At 41.5% G+C, this 20,206-nt stretch overlaps 2 protein-coding genes across 3 annotated transcripts; one reads left to right on the plus strand and one right to left on the minus strand.

The window, feature by feature from the left end:
• Positions 1–1,879: 1,879 nt before the first annotated feature.
• tmem63ba (transmembrane protein 63Ba) lies at positions 1,880–17,726 on the minus strand. Its single transcript, XM_079229339.1, has 24 exons — positions 17,649–17,726; positions 11,621–11,842; positions 11,366–11,445; positions 9,730–9,771; positions 8,487–8,577; positions 8,329–8,366; positions 8,057–8,199; positions 7,435–7,486; positions 7,200–7,308; positions 7,043–7,113; positions 6,434–6,514; positions 6,151–6,274; positions 5,389–5,522; positions 5,138–5,275; positions 4,673–4,826; positions 4,381–4,487; positions 4,189–4,275; positions 4,005–4,070; positions 3,658–3,820; positions 3,257–3,362; positions 2,902–3,069; positions 2,644–2,759; positions 2,468–2,539; positions 1,880–2,085 (listed from the first exon to the last, which is right to left on the minus strand). Exons 2-24 carry the CDS (start codon positions 11,816–11,818, stop codon positions 1,906–1,908), a joined length of 2,520 nt encoding a protein of 839 aa, XP_079085465.1. The 5' UTR covers positions 11,819–11,842; positions 17,649–17,726; the 3' UTR covers positions 1,880–1,905.
• Positions 17,727–17,903: 177 nt separating this feature from the next.
• On the plus strand, positions 17,904–20,094 carry mrpl14 (mitochondrial ribosomal protein L14). 2 transcript variants are annotated; one of them, XM_079229562.1, is made up of 3 exons: positions 17,904–17,983; positions 18,618–18,720; positions 19,614–20,094. In XM_079229562.1, the coding sequence occupies exons 2-3, from the start codon at positions 18,641–18,643 to the stop codon at positions 19,981–19,983; spliced, it is 450 nt and encodes a 149-aa protein (XP_079085688.1). In that variant the 5' UTR covers positions 17,904–17,983; positions 18,618–18,640; the 3' UTR covers positions 19,984–20,094. The 2 variants fall into 2 exon arrangements, with proteins under 2 accessions (XP_079085688.1, XP_079085689.1); XM_079229563.1 differs by lacking the exon at positions 17,904–17,983 and adding an exon at positions 18,150–18,185.
• Positions 20,095–20,206: the final 112 nt, after the last annotated feature.

Genomic DNA, 20,206 nt, shown 5'->3' on the forward strand with positions numbered 1-20,206 from the left:
TTCTCCGTCAATTATACAAGTGAAAGTAAGATTAGTGCACATTTCACACAATAGTTTGCAGAGCAGCTGGATAATACATGTTCATTATTATGGCGCAATGACAAGAACTGGTCCACAGCGACAGAGTAGTGGTTATCGGTCTGCTTCCCTTACCAACAGTCTTCCTTATGTTTAATGGGGCAACTCAGTGTCGTCGTGAGTATGGGGGAAGTTTAATGACAGTAACAGAAAGCTTGATAAATCCTGAGTAAGGTCATAGCTGTGAGGGCACTTTGTTTCACATTATTATTTTTTTAACTTGCTGTTTGCATTGTTTTTATGCGTTTCTTTCCGAGGCTGCGGATCAAGTGTGGAGTTGTAGTACAACATTAATGCTCTGAAACTGGATCTGCAAATGGAATGTACAATTGTGGGGGGGAAACATGTTTACTTCATAACAAGTCAAGAACAACATAAATAATATGTACTCCATTTTGATTTCAATGGCATGACCGTATATTCAATAGCATAAACTTAAGGGTTTAAATAGACGTGGACCTCCTCCACTGGAGTAACTCGCTCAAGTGGCATCTCCTATCTTATATGTTATCACCAACATTGCACAATTTGAGTGAAACAATCTACAACTTTGCATTGAGTAACTGCAAATGGGAAATGGTTACAGTGCTCGATGACCACTGGAGCAGATTGCTACCTACGAGATGAAAATGAAGGACTTCAAACTATCAGTAGCCACCTACACTGTATGCTAATTTCAAAATCCTACATAAAGACGTAAACATCTGGACAAAAAGATACAAACAAAAAAACAAACAAACATAAAGACAACTAGTCACAATATCATGTGAAGCTGACCCAGAAAAAAAAAAAAGACTTTCTCTCCATCCTCTGAGCAACACAAAAGGATCGGCAGGCTCCAGGCCTCCAGTCCTCCTGCAGCTGTCGTGTAAGGACTTCCCCCGACCGCGAGCAGCTTCAGTAGCAGCAGTCCAACAGCAAACCCAAAGGGCTCAGAGACCGAACGGCAGAAAGATCATATTCAATGTAGTGTGCCAAGATACGAAGTCCACAGTTCAGGGATGTATCAAGTTTGAGAGCATTTCACATTCAATGCCTACAAATAAATACCAACGTCAAAAAAATGCTAATTTACAGATCCAGAGTTTTGTAGCTGTACAGTGTCCAAGTGTCCAGGAGTGTTAGTAGCAATGCAAAAAAAAAAGAAAAAAAAAAAAAAAAAAAGGGAATTAGGGGAAGAACCAGTTTGAGACCATCACATCTGCACACACTAAGCTGTCTGGAGGTGTGGGGAACTCCTCTCGCATCAGCTGCTAATTCAGGGGAAGCATTTAGTGCAGACAATTAGCGATACTGGCAAAGGATTAGAGAAGAATCCCTCCACCGTTTGAACTTGAAGGCATGCTGTTCTACAGTACCCTAGTGAAACTCGAGCTTATGGGACAGGTCCTCTCTTTCAAGTGCAATCATGTTAAAGAAAATACAGACAGAATATCACTTCCCTTCCAAAACAAGGCAAACTATTCTTCATTTGTGCATTAGTGTCTTTCTCTGATGGGTCCATGTGCAGTTTCTTTTGGGGGGTGTGCCTCAGCTATATATCGGGGCAGAAGGATGTAGCTGGCCTTGCATTGTCAGAGTAGATTCCCTCTGCAGGTATTCAGACAGAAGATGATGTTTGGTCAGATCCAGTGAAGAAAATGCAGGAGTCCTTAAGCGAAACCATCCAATCCTTAGTAGACAGTGTGCTTCCGTTAGTGTCAAGTCCCTCCATGGAGGTTGAGATGCTTTGGAGAACTGTTGGTTCCGTTCCTAGTATAATTCACATATTCAGTGCACTCCTCAAGTAAAACTTAGGAGATTTTTATTTTTTTGTTCCAGGCAGCATCAGTGCCGAACCTCATTATCAATGAGGCTGTCCTCGCCAGACTGGAAGTCCTCATTCAGGCCATTTTCGACATTGATTATTTCCTCGTCCTGCGAGGAAACCTGGCCGTCGTCCTCGCCACTGCCGGAACCAGCCTCTTCCGTATTTGGGTCTTGAAGTACCTGAGCAATGTACATTTGCTGTAGTGGAGACAATGAAATGAGATATAATGTTAAAGTGCGATACCCATTTTATGTTCCATGATGAGTTCACCTTTCAACAAAAAAGATAAATTCACTTGACATGCGCACACTGAATAACAATTTGCTTTATAACTGTTTTTGCAGGATTCCATTAATATTTCACACAAACTAAATACTCTTCCAAGTCCATGGCTGTTACCGAGCAAACGATTGACTTTTCTATTAATACAAAATAAAAAAAAGCTGACATTTAATACCATTCAAGTGAACAACAACAAGGTCAACAAGCATTGCTGAAGTTAAGAAAACACAAGCTACAAGCTCTTTCCATTGTTTGATCGCTCATATTTTTATAAAACAAACATGACTGAATACATACGGCTGCCTTGTTGGCGGTAGAAGTGCACACTGGACGCCCATTCTCCAACCCGTCCACCGCCAGGGTGTCAATCTAGGAAAGAAAACGTGCATTTAACATAAGCAGCTGAATAGAATACTTCCTTTTTTTTTTTTTTTTTAAGAAGACATGAATCACATGAATGTTCATATTGTTACCTTGTAGTTGTGAGCACTTAGATATTTAAAGTGTCCGAAGCAGACGTGAGAGAGGCAGATAATGATTGTGATGATCAAAACTATAAACGTGAACATGGACGTGGCAGCTGAAAAGCCTGGGGGAGAGAAGGTGAAGAGACTCTCGTTTAGCAGGAGCTAGTATACTTTACAAAGCTTCAGACCAGTGACAAGACACTGTAATTGAATATGGGCATGTGTTAGGACATCAGTGGCCAGCAGATGGAGTCCTCATCTTACCCGAGCGAACAGTGGAGAAGAACAGGAGCCAGAAGAGACAGAGAATGGGAGCAGCCACCACTTGGTTGACCGCTCCAGAATGGATCTTCTTGTCCAGTTTGGATGGCAGATAGGCGTAGTACATGTTGTACCTGTCTGCAAGGTGTTTGAGCAGCATGTACATCAGCCCTGCGCAGAGATGGGAGACAAAACAATTAGTTTAACTAATCCAATTAGGCCGGCTGATAAGCTTCTGTACAAAAAGCAGAGCCCCTGGACGCCGCCTGCCCTCTGTGCGGTTCTCCTGCAGTCATTCAATAAGCACACTATCTGGTGCAGTAACCGCCAGTAGGGGGTAATAAATGGCAGAACTCACCAAAAGGGACGATGATTGGGCAGGTGATGCTGTAGGTCATTACCACAGTGAAGACACACATCATCCAGGCATAAGCTGCCCCGAACTGGAACTCATAGGCTTGGTGCTATAAGGGCACAATTACAGGATATTAAAGAAAATCAAAAATCTTAATCTAAATTTCAATATCCATCACGTGAAGCTGATTTAAGATCGAAATAAAAAAAAAGTCTTGGTTTTCTGATCTTTAGCTTCTTAACTGGCTTATTCATGTGCACAACAATGAAACAATGAATTCCCCCATAATGTTTCAGGGGAAATATTTGCGTTAGAGATCAGTTATACCCAGCTATTCATTTTTAAACTTAACGGGACATGGATCCATAACTTATGTCAACTTGCTAAGCAGGAGACTCACTAACCCTCTTGACGTTCCTCCTCTCTGCTACAGAGCGAGCCAGGCAGAGGCGGATCATGTACATAAGTAGACCGGGGATCCTCAGCAGGTCCATGGCATTACCAATGAATGCCGACGCAATGACATAGTTCACAAAGAAGGCGCCATTGTCAGGAAGGTACACGCACCTAAAGAGCAAAGAAATAGTCACCATCACCAAAAGACTGAAGTCAGACTCATATTGAAGTTTGAAAAAGGATTATTGCAGAAGCCAATTTTATTCCAAATTAATTAAATAGGTTTCATCCCATTCTGTTTCATTTTGAGTGCTATGAAGTTGTGTATTGAAACCTGTAAAATTATGATACTCACTCAAATCTCATTGTAGCATCTGCCAAGAACTTTTGGTCAAAAAGCCAGCGGAAGAAAACATCCAAACTGCAAAAATACAGGGAAAGGAAGAAATCAGCTCAAATATGTAGGCTGCCAAAAATTAATGAATGTAAATTTTTACATTGCATTGTGTTGCAGGGCAGAAACCAAGAATATCCTATACCTGCTGAGTCCTAGGGAAGGCAGCAACAGGACCATGAAGATCAAGAAAGTGTAGCATTTATGCATTGTGGTCCTGTTCTCTCCTGACCTGTAAGGCCAAAGGAAATATTTACACACTCAACCTAAACCTTGAATGGGAATAAAAACATGACTGATATGTTGAATTGTTGATTGCAGAAAGTGTGAAGCTTACCGAGTCCAATGGGCTTCTAAGAAGGCAGAATAGTAGACAATGGTAGGAAGTAAGGCGGAGAAGGACCACAGGAGGAGGGTGGGGAAGAACTGGGTGACGATTGGATTCTGAAGGACAGATCAGGCCAACATGGACACGTGTCAAGAATCGAGAGGTGAATTATTCTGCCTTCACAACAGCACGCAGGCTTGTGATGACTTTGATCTGGACGCTCAGGAGGACATTGATAAAGATGCCTCAACTGACCGCAGTCCTTTTACCAAAAACAAAAGTAAATGAATGAAACACTCACATTGAGGTACTCGACCGGTTTGGTAACATTGAACTTGTCCATTGTGGAGATGATGATGGCTGGGGTGGTGAGGAAGAAGAGGAGGAGGAAGAGGACAAGGTTGATGATTAGGCAGCGGAGCCACCAGGAGACTCCTCCCACTGACAGATGCTCCCTGTGGGATGAAGGTTATGCAGCGGTTAGATTGACACTGGCCGATGACCCGCAGTTATGGACACAGCTGGTCAGTAAACTGATACTGCTGCTCAAAAACCAGTTCATCATCTGGAGGAAGAAAGTCTCTTCAAAGTGGGATGAAGTCTAATTATTCCTCAGCGTGATATTCAGAGCATTACAAGTCAACAAGTGTGCATTTGTAGAATTCCCTTTGGGTATTTGCATCAAGTACTTTGATCTTACCAAAACGTATCCAGCCGAGTCGGCCCATTAATGCGGACAGATCATGTGACCTGAATGCGTTCTTACCAATAGACGTTTTGCGGATCAGGGGCGTAGTTGACGGTCCAGTTGTGTGTGTGGAGCTTGGCGCTGAATTGAGAGCTTCTGGGCTCCTGACGACACTGACAACCCTGACACTTGCAAGCATTAAAGTCCTTTAAGATTCTGGTGAGAAACAAAAAGGTCAGACATTAAAACATTACTGAATAGTCGGTCAATTCAAAACAAATGTGACAGCTACACATTCACAAACTTGACAACATGTTAAATGTAGTTACGTGGCAGTTATGGATTCATTCTGGAAGGTGACGAAGGCCATTCCTAGGGGCTTCCTGTTAACCTTTTCTCTCTCCTTCCTGTAGTCGTCTTTTAGTTGTGCCTCCAGCTTGGTATAGTAGCCCACTGCCTCTTCCTGTGGAAGACAAGGATATCGAAGTCAGAGTCTGTGATTTTTTTATTATCTTACATTGCAGTTAGTAAATAGCACTTAATACACAAGGTCAAGTCTACGATTATCTCCTAATGTAATTACATAACCATCAACTTTCTTTTGTGGATGTAAAAATCGCATAAAAAGACACTTCTCTCCCTGAATGAGGAAACCATTATTATATTAGGTTCATGTGATCCATTTAGGTGTTCGTAATGATTTTATTTGAGTTTGAAATATTTTCACAATGTGTGAGAGGTTTTGTTGTTGTTTTAATGCATGCCTGCTTCAACTTCAAAGTACAGCCATATTTGTAAAAAGTTAGCACAAGGAGCTTTGTGACTAAAACACCCACCGGCTAAATCATGTTCAGATGTGGTGTACAATGATGTGATAATATATGGTTTAGTGCCTTCTCCGGGAGCAGGTACCCGTGTGTTACATTGCTTATATGTTTTCCAGCATATCCCAGATTCTTCAATTTAATCTATAAGTAAGATCAGATAGATGCCTTCTTTATCAGTCCCCTCAAAATACTGTCAGTATCAGCTTGTAAATACATTTCAGGAGTGTGTCGTTTTAAGATCTTGCTACGACATATCATTCTTACCTGCTCACAGCCTTTGATGATGCAACAGCAAAGGTGTCCGCAGGGTTTTGGATTGATCATGGTTGTAATATGCTCCTTTGCCACCAAGTCAAGGAAGAATTTCTTGCTGCGCTCGGTCTTCTTCCTGCATGCAAAACATCCGCTGTGTCAGACTATAGAGGGACTAGTTCACTGAAACAAGCTCCGGTCCTGGATCCAATGAGACACTTCACAAGTACATCCCAAAATGCTAAGAAAGGGCAAAAGCCACCCCCGCCCTCGCGCAATTATGGATAAAACATACCTTTCAGAGTTGAGATACATCAGCCTGGCCACATTGTAACAGATACGTGCTTCCAGCACAGCACAGTTTTCATACGCTTGCCTATGAAAGAAGAGCAGGGAGGGAGAACGTCAAAAGACTGGATACCTTTCCACTTACACATAGACAACAGCAGCAAAGTGTATTTATGGTAGATGACCCATCTCTACCACACTGTAACAATACTGGCAAGTCCCAAAAAAGATATGAACGCAACAGCCACCAACAGTTCATGGCTTTTATTTATTTTTTTACTGGAAGTTCCTTTTGGAGCAAAGATACGATTTTGAGTAATAACATTTGACTAAGTAGGAGTTGAGCCAAACACCCCATCCTCAGTCTTTGACCATCTTGACACATGACTTGCATGATCCTGCTCATCTGGCTTCCATTATGGACAATTACACATATAGGCTCATCATTGTCTGATCCCAGCCATATGGGCCAGCACAAGACAGCTGCTTTTAACAGGAAAAGGCACGGCACTCATACACCTTAATACAGTTACTGCACAGCGTACTGCCATTTCGACAGAGCAGCGTACTGGAAGCCTAGTGAGATATTAACAGTGTACTAGACTGTAGTACTTACTCAAAGTGTTGCTTTATCTCAGACTCCTCTGCATATTTGGAGATCCCATTGACAAATAAAGTGCGTTTCACCTGCGTGGAAATGAAGACAGGGAAGTAATTAGCAAGTGTGTAAATAAGTGAATAAAACAGCCATTTTGTGAAGCCATGCCACCCACCAAGTCATCCTCATTGTAGTGCATCTTGGAGGTGTGCCGTCGCATGCTGTACACCGTTAGTAACAGGTAAAGAAATGCAAAGGTGGTGTGCAGCCACAATAGTGCATTACTAAGGAAATAAAGGGTAAAAGATATATTTTAAAAGACTTTGTGAAAGCATTAGAAAGTGAAGAATCGACATAAGGCTTCAAAGTACAGCATATCATAATAAAGTGACAGTGAAATAATTACTCACTCTGCATTCAAATTTGCAATAGTAGTTCGCCCAAAACTATAGGCATTGTTTTCTGTGGGAAAAAAATTAAAGAAACAAGACAATCACTTGTCAGTCACCAGAAGTTCTGCTGCCACTTGCAGCTCATGGTGCTCTGTAGTCCAGAGAGAAACCATGAACAGGCATCATGCCTGAGGGTCAGGGTAGCTGTCAGGGTAGCCAATGAATATCCCTGACACCAAGTGTCCATGATTTAATGAATACAGTCACCATAAATCTGAAGCACCATTAAACTACAAACTTGAGATATAGAAAGTAGGAGTACAGCACTGAGGCCCCATGTAAAACCATTTAGTCACAGAAATTGTCAGATTTCTCAAAAGTATGATTCATTCACCATATTTACATGGTGTTTTCTTATACATTTTTAAACCTTAGCAATCGTTTGGACTTACATGCTAAAACAAGTTTGCAACGCTTTGTACTCTTTTATTTATGAGAAGGAAGTTTTAGTCAAAATCACAAAGACAAGAGAACAAGGAGTCTCATCTTGTCAAGCATTGACAGCAAAACTAATACAAAAAAATCAAAGTCATTTCTACATTTTCAAGGATCCCCTGCAAGTAGAATATAATGGACTCACCAAGTAGGTTTCCCGAAAAGTTGACGGGCAAGATGATGCCCACAGACAGCACGCCCACCACAACCAGCAGGCCGATGATGTGGCGCTGAAAGGACAAGTAATGTACTGCATCCTCGCCACACTTCTCCCTTATCTCTTCATCCCTATAGAGAGAACCCATCAACAAAGTCAACTACAGAAATGCAATTCAAAACAGAACGTTCCAAACTGAGAAAAATAGTTGGAACACTGATTAAACTAATTCCCTATACGCGGCCAGTGGGTTGACTCACTTGATGCGGAAAATGGCCGTTAGCCAGGAGCAGAAACCCTAATAAAAAGAAAAAAAGAGCAGGGAATTGGAGGTGTAGTAGCTATAACATGAAACATACAGCATATCCCTGTTGACAGGACACTATACCTAGTCCTGTAAGAACAATGGCGTACTTACTGTGTCTCTCTGATCAATGTCCACAGAGCTGGACACTGAAGTGAGGCGCTCGTAGCGTTCTGGTGCATCTGATGTCAAGGCAGAGGCCACACTGTTTGCAGGAAACACAACACATTAGCACGATGTTACACATCTACCCAACAACACCACCACCGACCACAGGAGGATGTTAGTTCTTTGTGTCTCAGGGCAGTAGGACTACCATCAGGGTGGAAACGTTAACACAAAAACACAGACTAACACAAGCCCTGAAATGGACTGAAGAGATTCACCCCTATTTATCCTGGTGTGGGTTGGTTAACCAGTCAACCACAGGGAGAATCTCTGCAGACACATTTCATGCAGTATTAGGAGTCTCTACTTCACACAGGTTGAGTACACCATCACTGCCAGAGGAACGGTTGTGATAAAAGGGTTAGAAGGCAAAGTTCTACAGAAAAGAACATTCACAGAGGAAACAACAGAAACCCCAGGATTAAAGAGGCAGAAATGAATGGAGGTTGTCTAGCAGAGCAACAGGTTCATCTGGACATAACAGCATCAATGCTTTATTTTAGACTGTATAAAGATTTGATTGCACTCCCTAGGGAGGTCATGTCAATTTATGCATTACTGGAAAATATGGACAGAACCCAGGCTCTGCTGGAATTCCCAACATTGGTTCAGTGTTCAATACTACACGAACGGATGACGTCACCCGGGGCGCTAAGAGATCGCTAATGGAATGAGGAGAGAGCCTGCAGCGGTAATCCACCATCAGTCCTCCTCTCGCACATTCCTGTGAGAAGTCAGAATCGCTCCTCTGAGCTCTAGTGGACAGGATGTACTGTAACTGCACCATGTTAGGGCCTGTATATGAACAACAACGGGGAAGCATTACCTCTCCCTGTAAGCATCCCGCCTGTGTAGCTCAGGAGGTGCGCTCACACTTAAGAAGTCCGCGCTTCACAAAGAGGTCAACACACAGATTAACACACACAGATCTGATTAGGACAGTGAGAGAGGATAGGCACACCCAACCGCAGAAATAAAAGAATGACATGGACAGGGAGAAGAATTAGGCGCATGGCACTGGGAGACGCCTGGAAGAAGAGGGGGTAAAACGAACGAAACCATCAAGAGTGAAAAACAGGCTGAAACCCACAGCGGCCTGGGCAGAGTGGACAAGAGTTATGAGTTAACTACAGAATCGGGAAAGGAGAGAAGAAAAAAAGGCAGTCTATGATATGTAGAGATAACATACTATTCCCGATCATCCAGGCGACTGTACCGCTGATCCATTCTTCTGGTGAACAGAAATGCAAAACAAAGCCATTCAGTTAAGTTGGGAGGAAAAGGCCCCGTTGGCCGTTAAGGGTGCTGGTTTAGAGAGGAACGTGGAAGGCATTTTACACCACGGGCATACCAATGAAGGTTTCTATTTATTCTGGTATATGTTACACAACCATTTAGATGCATGCATGGCCTATGGTATAATAACCCTTTCATGAAAGTCACATCTTAAGTGGCTGCAGCAAAACAAACATTACATTTATACCCAAATTTAAAATGATTAACAATCAAGCTTACGTTCACTTTTCAGTAGTTATAAGACTTTAAAAGACAGACGTTGGTCTCGAGTCAGCACAGTGTCACGAGATAACAAACTACATCTCCTTCAAAAAGTGTCCCACACAGCAACCCCCCTCCCATCCTCCCGCCATGCTGCAGCCCCATACTCTGCTCACATGCAGCTGCAAAAATAGTGAAGCTGCAACATCACACAAACACAGCAGTGGGATGTAGGTGATGGAGCACTGTGTCTTGTATGTTCAAAGGTTCACAGTCAAAGAGCTCTGTGGCAATGTCTGAGCCCCTTCTCTCCCGAACTTGACCAGTCGTGTTTTTTTTCACCTCAAAGTTTAAAAAGGGGCGGTCCTTGTTGACAGGCGCCTCTTTGGTTGCGTCCACATTGATTCTCATTATTTAATCAGGGTTCAGACATCGGTCTCAAATTATCCCAATATATCTGGAAGCATATCATTGTATTATAACTACAGTCCATAGCTTAGATGGAGACCGTGGCTTTAAAGTGTTCTTGGAAATTGATCCAATAGGGTATTTAAATTAATAAGGTTACTAACCATGTGTTGGTAACCCTCCATCCCTCCATCTCATGTTTACTACAACAGTCTGGCCTTTCTATGTCAAAGTGAACAAACTGTGCAACAAGTGACGAAGCATGACAATGTCAGCATGCATTATTGCCATTGCAAACGGGAAACTGCTGACACCGACTTCCCGTCTGGAGTACCATCCTTGTGATGTCTGTCAGAAATCAAACTCCACCCCCAGAAGTCTCAACTCAAACATCCACAATGAACAACTATTGATAAAACTTGTCTTTGGCAGATAGGGTCACCAGCCTCAATGGATAGCCTACATTCTCAGACACTCACAGTAACAGTTGTTTTTTTACTCTTCATACTGTCCCCTTCTTGTCCACCTTTAAACATTGTAACTATAAGCAATTCATATCAATGAACTAATCTGTACCAAGTAGAGGAATTAAGCCAGGTTCCTGACTTGCTGCTGAGAATACATGTTAAGTTACCACAAATCTCTAAAAACTAAGTGACATTTTTATGTGAAAAATGTACAATTCATTATTTTAGCTGACAAAGCCTTTTTTTTTCCTTTTAAAAAGGTTATTTTGGTTTGCATCGGTTACCTTAGGACAATGGCATGTACCGCATTGTAACCATTAAACCCTTTTTGTGTATTCAGCACTTTTAACCAGCCTGTTGGCATGATGTTTTTTGTTTTTCATGAACCCCAACAAGTCCGAAAGCCTTGGTACTGGACCCTCCAGGCAGTCTGGATTAATGTTTTCCAATTACCTGTCAGCGTCAGTCACCAGAGCGAGGCGTCCGTAGTCCCATGCTACTTTTCTCAAGAAGGAGAACACAACCAGCAGCCCCTAGAAGTACACAATAAACAGTGGCTGTCAACCCCTCTAGTCTCTATATTTATACTACAGAGAATACACAAGTTACATAACTTATTGAAGGTGCTTATCAGTAAAAAAAAACATTCCTGGAAGAATGTTACCTCTAGTCTGACAGTTGATATAGCAACAAGACAGAAAGACTCACCAAGAAGCACATGAAGTCAAGGGCAAGCACAGTAGGAACCCCACCGAAAGGCAAGCCCTGGAGCACTGTGCTGCGAATTCGAGCAGAGTAACAGAAGTCCTTGGAGGCATTGTTGGGCGGCGGCGGTGGGCAGCTCTCCGAATTGGGGCATCCTTGCGCCCCATAGATGGCCATTATTAATATCAGCACTCGGTGCATTACTCACTGCAACATGTTGACAACCTGTAAAGAAGAGATACAAGTATTAGAACACCAAGTATGCTCCTTATTACTATTGCATTTGAGCATAATTGGTCAAATGCAAGAGTAACCTCCCCTATTACAGGAGGCGGAAATGGAGAGAAGATAGAAATTTACAGTAATGCTGGCAATGAAATTAAAAATGTTGGTCCCCTTCTATTAAGGTTCACATTTCTGCCCTGTCAATAGTCACATGCTGTCGTTTTTTAACCACATGCATGACGACTGAAGCCTGCACGTTTTGAATGATTATACACTTTCTGTTCCTCGTTTGTGGCCACTCCACGTGCAAATGACACATCGTTCAATTGTATTCAGAGAAAAAATGTACACTCTGAACACCTTGGCGTTAGATGTTCAGTGCCAACCAGCAATCCCCATCCAGTCAACCGACTGAGAAACACTGGTATTGGAAACATGTTTCTATAATATCTGGGTCTTTAGCTTGCAAGATTTTCAACGTCAACAGTCTCTGGTGTACTTCATTATTCGTGTTGTTGTACGCAGGTAGCCTCAGGATACACTCAGGTTGCCTGAACTTGTTTGACAGACACTGCTGCGTACAGTCATGCGTTTGGATTTGATGAGAACAGTGACTCAACCATGCAGTCTGTTTGGGTCGGTGGAACAAAAACAATGAGCTAAAAGCTGTAGAAAAGTTAGAGAACCTCTTTTACATTATATTGGGTCAATAAAATGCTAATGGTTAGGAGCTGGGTGTATCTACCCCTGTCCGGCTCAGGAGATGTGGCATGTTACTGCGCTTTTCCTTCTGGTCTCTGATGAATTTCAGTCACTTACAACAAGCAGTTGACCGAACAAGCAACCTAACGTATAATTGTGGAAAACATTGACAAAGCATAAATAGTTTATGAGAACCGGTTTTAAGATGTCCTATTAATAGTACGTCCTGATATTAACACTTATTAACACTAAAAACAACATTCTTAGCAGTTAGCTCCCTTCCTTTAGGGTTCAGACTGGTTGTAAAAGGATCCCAGAATAACACTAAATCCTGATAGCCGCACAAATTAAGTGCGATACTGTTGGCTGTTGGTCAGGAAATGGACGGCATTGCTACTTCAACTCCCTTGCAAATATGAGGTCAGGGATTGCATTGATAACACTAGCCATTCAATCATTACCTGCAACATCCCAACAACATATACAGTGGCCCTTGAGTTGCAAGACAAAAGAAAGAAACATGTTAAGACAAATGAGCTGAACACTGAAGCACCTTCTCCATCCTAAAAGAGTGTACCTATTCTTATCTACAGGCTATCCCACTTAAAAGGATTCATATTTTACTTAGACTAAATGAATGACGGGCTTGGCGAAGGCGCGTGTAGGTGTTCTGAAGAGTTCTGGCGAGTGGGTTTGCACAGTTGCACTGCTATACTTGTGCCCTTCGACCCACTATTGCCAGCAGCATTCACGATGCTGCTCATCTGCCCTAACACTAACTCATTTATCCGCTCCCTGGAATGCTGTGACATCACTGGAGAGGGACGCGGCCAGAGCTGAACAATAAGCCGATAGAGACCGCAGGGTTCAAATGGACCGGTCTCAACCCAAGGAGGACACAACATACCCCCCTGTGCCTTCAACACTGCTGCACATCCTGGACCCATTGCCACAGTTCAGACCGTTTAACATTCAACACCAACCTCTAGAAATGCACTTAAATCACATTTAAAAAAAAAAAAGAGTTATTAAAACTCCTACTGTATGTTATGGGTGTTACTCATAGTACAGTTGGCCCGCCTCACGGCTGAAATGTCAGTGTCATGGACAGTATTGTTCGGTTTTAAATCTTTTACCATTCAATCTTTAAAATGTACACAGTATACATCTTTAACAGGCATACATGAATCAAGGAACATAATATGCAATCAAAAATATCTGACCAAGCTAACTCTATTCCACTGTGAGGCACTCGGCATATATTACAATTGAGCGTTAAGAAAATGATTTGTTATATATAGAGTTGTTGTATATATATAGTAGTATATTAACCCCAAATTAAAAACTGTCTGTGAGAGCCGCTGGCATCCAAGAGTTGAGTTAGCTTTTCACACTGACTTTATCCATCTAATCACTCTCTACGCTTTAATTGCATTCATATAAAAAAAAAAGAAAAAAAAAAAAAGGCACAGCAGATTCTACTGTGGTTGCCATTTGTTTTTAGAAAGTGTTTCATAAGTCTTTGAGATATGACTAATGTTCCCTTTGAACATTTAGATTAGAACACTCATGGTAAACAAGAGCAACTAAAATATAATTTGTCCTTGTTTTGTCTTTGTATATGACATAAATTAATCAACGATTGGACACTACAATACAACATAATAATAGTGCAATAGTACTGCAATAAAAGCCTCCTAAAATGAATTTCCCCAGTAGAGGCGAATCAACGTGACTTTGACTCAAAAGTTGAGCCCTATAAGTATTTTTCTTTTTTAAATGGGGTTTATTACAATATTGCATTATTGTCAACGTGTGTAACCTTTGCCTTCAACTTGGTTTCCTGGCAAAGTGTCTCTGCTTGAAGGTGCCCTGTAGGGCTTTCTTGTAAAAAGACAAAAGTTATGTGTACATTCAGTGTTTCTCACTGAATGAGGCATTGTGTATCATTGAGGTCTGACAACTCTACTGTTCTGGCTAAAAATACGAGATTACCTTCATTCTGAATGGTAAACTCGGTTTAAGGATGTAGCTACAACCTACATATTAAGTTTGGGCAGCATGAAATATTAATCACATATTTTACCAGTGATATGCTTAAGCCCTGATAAAACATTGGATGTGCAGTTTATTTTTATTTTGCAGATCCCATCTGCCAACTATTTCAATGTTAATTAATTATTCTAGATTATATTATAATTTCAATGTCTAGAACTATTTTTAACAGCACTGTGGGTGCATGACTCAGCAGCAGAGAAATGCTGGGCCACCTTTCCACCTGATGCTAGTTGCTATGGTGCCACGAGTCTGGCACACAGTCTCAAAATACAAATAAACAGAAAAGGTATGAAGACAGTGGGGAAGAATATCCATTCTAGTCGTTTTGTAAACTCCATCGAGAGGGAGTCTGCTGTTTGCTCTACAGCTTAAGCAGGAAAAACAATGGAGTTTGTCTAATAGTCAGGGATAATGCATGCTTGTGTTTTTATCTAGTTGGACAAACTATATATCAGAGCCTAACGCCTACCAAGATAAATGAAAGGATGATACAATACAATGGCTCATTCAAGTCCGTGCAGGCCGCTGCGTGTTCATTACATGCTGATAATACAGATGCAAACCTTTTAACTGCAAGCATGCCTACCTCCATCTTTATTCATGGAGAAATTGGTCTCTGAAAGCACTAATGCTTTCCATCTACAATTGACCCTTTGCCAAGTCCCGCCCCTTGAACGCAAACCAGCCAGTCATAGCGTAGGCCAGCTCCAACCAGTGTCCTGTACCTATTCAACTCTGCTCCATAGACGCCCATGCAATGGTTTCAGATTAGAAAAGTGTCAATTAACATCAGCACACATATGACCTTGTCCACTTAAGTCTACCCCATCTGAGTCATTATTCCTTTTGTCTTCAAGAGTTAAATACAAGCTTTGTTTAATGCTTTAAAACGTTATGAATTATGTTAGTTACTGTGAAGCAACACAAAGTTCAGATACTCCAACTTTCTTTTCCAAATAAATAAAAACAAATTTTACAAAAGACGGACACATACTAGGTGTCCACAGTAAGTTTAATTGGTTTTGTTTCACCCTATTACACTATCCTACAATCCAAATAATGACCAGAAACCTTTAATGCAAAATGTTATTTATGATTATGTGACAGGTTGAGTCAAGCTAAAACACCTCCTTGAAGCAGAAATGTTTCCTGCAGGAAATAAATATACTGTAAGTCACATGAAGTTACACTTCCACTAATGATTAAGGTGTTTAATAGCATGTTCAGCAAAAACAACCCAAAGAACAGATATAAATGTTGTTTGTTCAATAAAATCACCTTGTGAAACCCTTTGACATTCTTTCACAACACAGACTAAATACTACATTTGCATGACCCCACTCTCAATAAAATAGGTGGACACCCTCTAAGAAAGGTACCAACGATACATGGCTTAATAATTGGTCCGAATTAATTTGAATAAATGTTATTGATACTTGCTTGTCAAAATATGAACGTATATAAACACCGCTTTGAATCCAGTGCCCTGTTCATATTGCTTTATATTATCAGTTTTATAAAACTGCTTCACAACAACATCAATTCTCCAACAACAGTGATGGTTGATAATGCAGATCTGAACACATGAGTCTTGTTACTATTAGCCTGTAAATCATTGACAACTACTGAGTGCCTGAGCTTTGATTATCTCAGATCATGGCGATAGAGTGCGGTTTCATAATCATGTCACAGAATGAATGCAAAGACCTTACACACACTGTAAACAAAAAAACAAAAAAATTAGGAAAAAGGTTCAACCGCCTGCTGACATAGATATATATGTATATAAATAAATATATAAATAGTATTTGTTATACAGTAACCAACAATATGTATACAAATACATATAAATAGTATTTGTTATACAGTATCCAACAATAGAGAAAAGATCAAACCAACATTAAGATTAAATTGACTGACGCTATACAACACAAGACCGTAAAAGAAGAAGTGCAGCTAGCTTCTTATCTAAAGATCAGGAACACAACATAGGTTCTTAATCAATGCTGTATGAATCTGACCTGAACTGTGTTTTAACCTAAAAGACCACAAACAGTTGTGGAGTTGATTCATGAACGAATAATACCACAAGAGATTGATCGAGGCCACAAAACAGATGTAATCAAACTGAAAATAGTCACTTCTTGCTTCCACCATGATGAAATGTTAAAACATTATTAATGATAGAAAATACACTCTTTGTTCAGGAGTCAAGCTACTGAGGCTCTATGTTTTTTTTCTCTTGTCTGCCATCTATATGAGCAGAAGTGTGTCAGACTGATACTCGGAAGGCTTTCCATCAGTACTGTCCCAGAACCACAGCTCATGGACATATTAATAACACTGACAGCTCATGTTGATCCCTTTACAGGCGATGCAACAGGAAACTCTTCTTAGAGCATTAACTGTCACAGCCCAGTCGTCATCGGGCCATGATGGAGCCCATGTCGGTGTAACACCGGGGAACCTGTTACTTATTTAAAAGGTGTGTCAGAAAATACTGGCACGAACCCTGCGGCTCAGTCGGCGGACATTAAAACCATGACCGTCTGATATCTCTTCAGGTTCCTTTACATCCACACACAAGCAGTCTCCCAACAGCAGAGAGACATCAGAGCAGTTTTGCATTTTATTATTCATGTCATGAATGATACACTTCGTCATAGTGAACAGTGCGTATGAACAGCGACTAAGCAACAAACCCAACAGCCAAGTGCCTGACGAGGACAAACAGGCGAACTTAGTCCGGCGCTTGAGCCTCCAGTGTCGCAACCGATACAATAATAATTAATGTCACGGTTAATGTTACATATTTTACAAGAACCCGCTAGAACCCTCGAGAGGAACCCACGGCTCCTCGTTTAGTCACGAGAGCTCGTGAGCCCAACGTGTAACGGAACGTGTTTACTCGTGTGTTGTTCTGACAGAAAGTGTTACGTCGCAGCAGCTAACGGTTAGCTGCCGCTGTGGAGGACAACCACGCGCACTTAGTCTTCAAACGCCAATAAATTACACAGTTGAGCGACGAATAGAGAAAGCCACTCACCTTGCTATGATACGCAGCACGGCGAAGAGTAACACAATCACCGTCAGCGCGTGCGAGCGAATGGCCCGTAACGTGGACGTTAGCTCCTCGATGTACCAGATAACAGGTGGAGAGGCGATCTAACTAGCGTGGATGTGCGAAGAAAATAACGCCCGTCGGCTGCAGATGTCCGCACCGGATTGGTTTCACGTCAACCGTCCTTCCTGGCCGCGACACCGGGGCTGAAACGGAACCAGTTGGTCAACCCGTCTCGCAGTTGGCGATGATAGAGACGTTCGTGTTGTCTGTCTGTCAGCGGAACAACTAACCCGACCAGTCCAGCGGGGCTCACCCTGGTAAAGAGCGTGACGTAAATAACACTAGAGCACATAGAGAGACGCGTCTTTAGCTTCGTACGCCATTGCCGTGTCGTCTTCGTTGTGTAGCTTCTACCTATCCGTGTGCATTTCTAGATTCCCCCGGCGCGTTGATATGACGTATGATAACGTAACAAACGACTTAGCGCGAGCTAACTGAGGCCGGGTAGCTGCTTTTGTGGTACGTCGGGTACTCTGTTTTAAGACACACGGTTGACATTTAACAACATTTATCAAAACAAAAATACAACTTCTCATTTGCAGAGAGGAGTATTTATTTATCTTCTGTGAATACGTGTTGTGTTTATCAGCCTGCTCGGCTAAAGGCGGTAGGTCGCGTATTGCTGACGCATCGCTTTTGACATTGGCATGGAGCGTGATATCAGGGTATAAACGAGGTGGATGTTTGAATCTTAAACCTTAACACTTTCAACACAGTCGTACCTGTATTTGTGTATTCGAAGAAAAGACAATAAACAAAATGGTTCCGCTCAGTTATTCGGATGGATTGATGTCACGTGATTGTTAGCTTAATGCTAGCGATATCTTTAGTGCACCCTGTAGTTTTTTAGCTGATAACGTAACGTAATGATAACATAACTTCTCTTTCTAGCTGGCACATTATTCGCTACAATCATGGCTCTTCGCCTGCTTTCAAGATCCCTTACTGCGCTCCTTGTAGAGTCATCGTCAGTGATTCAGCCAAGGACTTTTAGGTAAGTTATTTAACATGTGAGAGCTCGCTAAGACTTGACAGCTGTCTGGTCAGATTTTTTTTGGACACATTGTATCTAAGTTGTTAAACCTATTCGGATTAATCAAAACTATTTACTGCCATAGTCAATGCTATAGCAGTGACATTCATCAGCAGCATGTTGTTTGTTTATTCAAACTTAAAATGGATGTTTGACCTTTATTCTGCAAAATCATGTCTGAGCAGATTAGAAGGTTGTTTGTTTTGTTCACTTGCTGTAGGAGGAATGTTTTCTCTGGGGTCACTTCATATCTAACCTTCGAATACGTGGATCTTCTCTTCAATACATCTATGTCCTGTATCAGCTTGATGATTACATGTTATTAGTCTGGAAGCCAATTGTGGTCTAATATGAAACCTGAAGCCTCCGATACTACTACACTGAGAAAGAACCTTTCAGTGTAGGTTGACACATCTTGCGTCCAATAAACATTTTTGATAAAACGTACTTGCATAATCAGACTATGGCGTATTCCATGGAGGATAAGGAATTGATGTTCTTATAAAAGTTGATATGTAGTTGATTTATTATTATGTTTCAGCCTTCTCAGACACAAATTATACATCCAAGCATTTATTCTGGTTGGATATTAAAGCTTTGGGCCAAAGCCAAATTATTTATCAAGTACAGTAGTGGGTGACCATGATAAATAATTTGATTAATTGATTAAACTTTATAACACATTTCATTCACTGTTGTTGGAGCACCAATGTTCATCTTAGGAAGCAACTTATTCTATCAAAGGGTTTTTTACTTTACTTTACCTCATAGAAAAGTAAACTTCTTGCTTGACTGCTGGTTCTCTGAAGGAGAGCGGTACTCACCAACCAATGAACTTTTTTTTGTCTCGTCAGCGTATCTGCTGTTGCAGCAGCCATTCAGAAAATGACAAGAGTGCGCGTTGTGGACAACAGCTCTCTTGGAAATACACCATATCACCGTGCACCAAAAGTGATCCATGTCTACACCAAGAATGGCGTCGGGAAAGTTGGTGACAGAGTGTTGCTTGCCATCAAAGGACAGAAGAAGAAAGCACTAATCGTTGGACACAAAATGCCTGGAGCACGCATGAATCCACGCTTTGATTCCAACAATGTTGTTCTGATTGAGGACAATGGAAATCCTACAGGAACAAGGATCAAGGTCCCTTTACCCACACATCTACGTAAAGTGGAGGGGGAAGATTACTCTAAAGTCCTAGCAATTGCTAGTTCCTTTGTTTAATGACACCATTCTGTACTGTTATTTAATCTATACTGTATATTTTACATGTGCTTGGTGTTTATGAAGATTTGATGCTTGTATGTGTTGTCTACAATAAAGGTAAAGGGAGCATACACCAAAGCCACAATCGTCTCTTCAGTATTCTGTTGGCACTTAATGTATGTAACGGGACCGCGCCTTTGTCGACATGCTTGGCATTTCACTGAAGCTTCTCTGTGCTTAC

This window comes from Taurulus bubalis (genome assembly GCF_910589615.1).
Source record: "Taurulus bubalis genome assembly, chromosome: 14".
NCBI classification, from domain to species: Eukaryota; Metazoa; Chordata; class Actinopteri; order Perciformes; family Cottidae; genus Taurulus; species Taurulus bubalis.

Coding starts and splice junctions, on each gene's coding strand:
- tmem63ba (XM_079229339.1), bottom strand. CDS start 11,818: ATGCACCGAGTGCTGATATTAATAATGGCCATCTATGGGGCGCAAGGA. Junction 5,276..5,388: donor AATGAATCCATAACTGCCAC/GTAACTACATTT, acceptor GTTTCTCACCAG/AATCTTAAAGGACTTTAATG. Junction 3,070..3,256: donor CCCAATCATCGTCCCTTTTG/GTGAGTTCTGCC, acceptor ATCTCTGCGCAG/GGCTGATGTACATGCTGCTC.
- mrpl14 (XM_079229562.1), top strand. CDS start 18,641: ATGGCTCTTCGCCTGCTTTCAAGATCCCTTACTGCGCTCCTTGTAGAG. Junction 18,721..19,613: donor ATTCAGCCAAGGACTTTTAG/GTAAGTTATTTA, acceptor TTGTCTCGTCAG/CGTATCTGCTGTTGCAGCAG.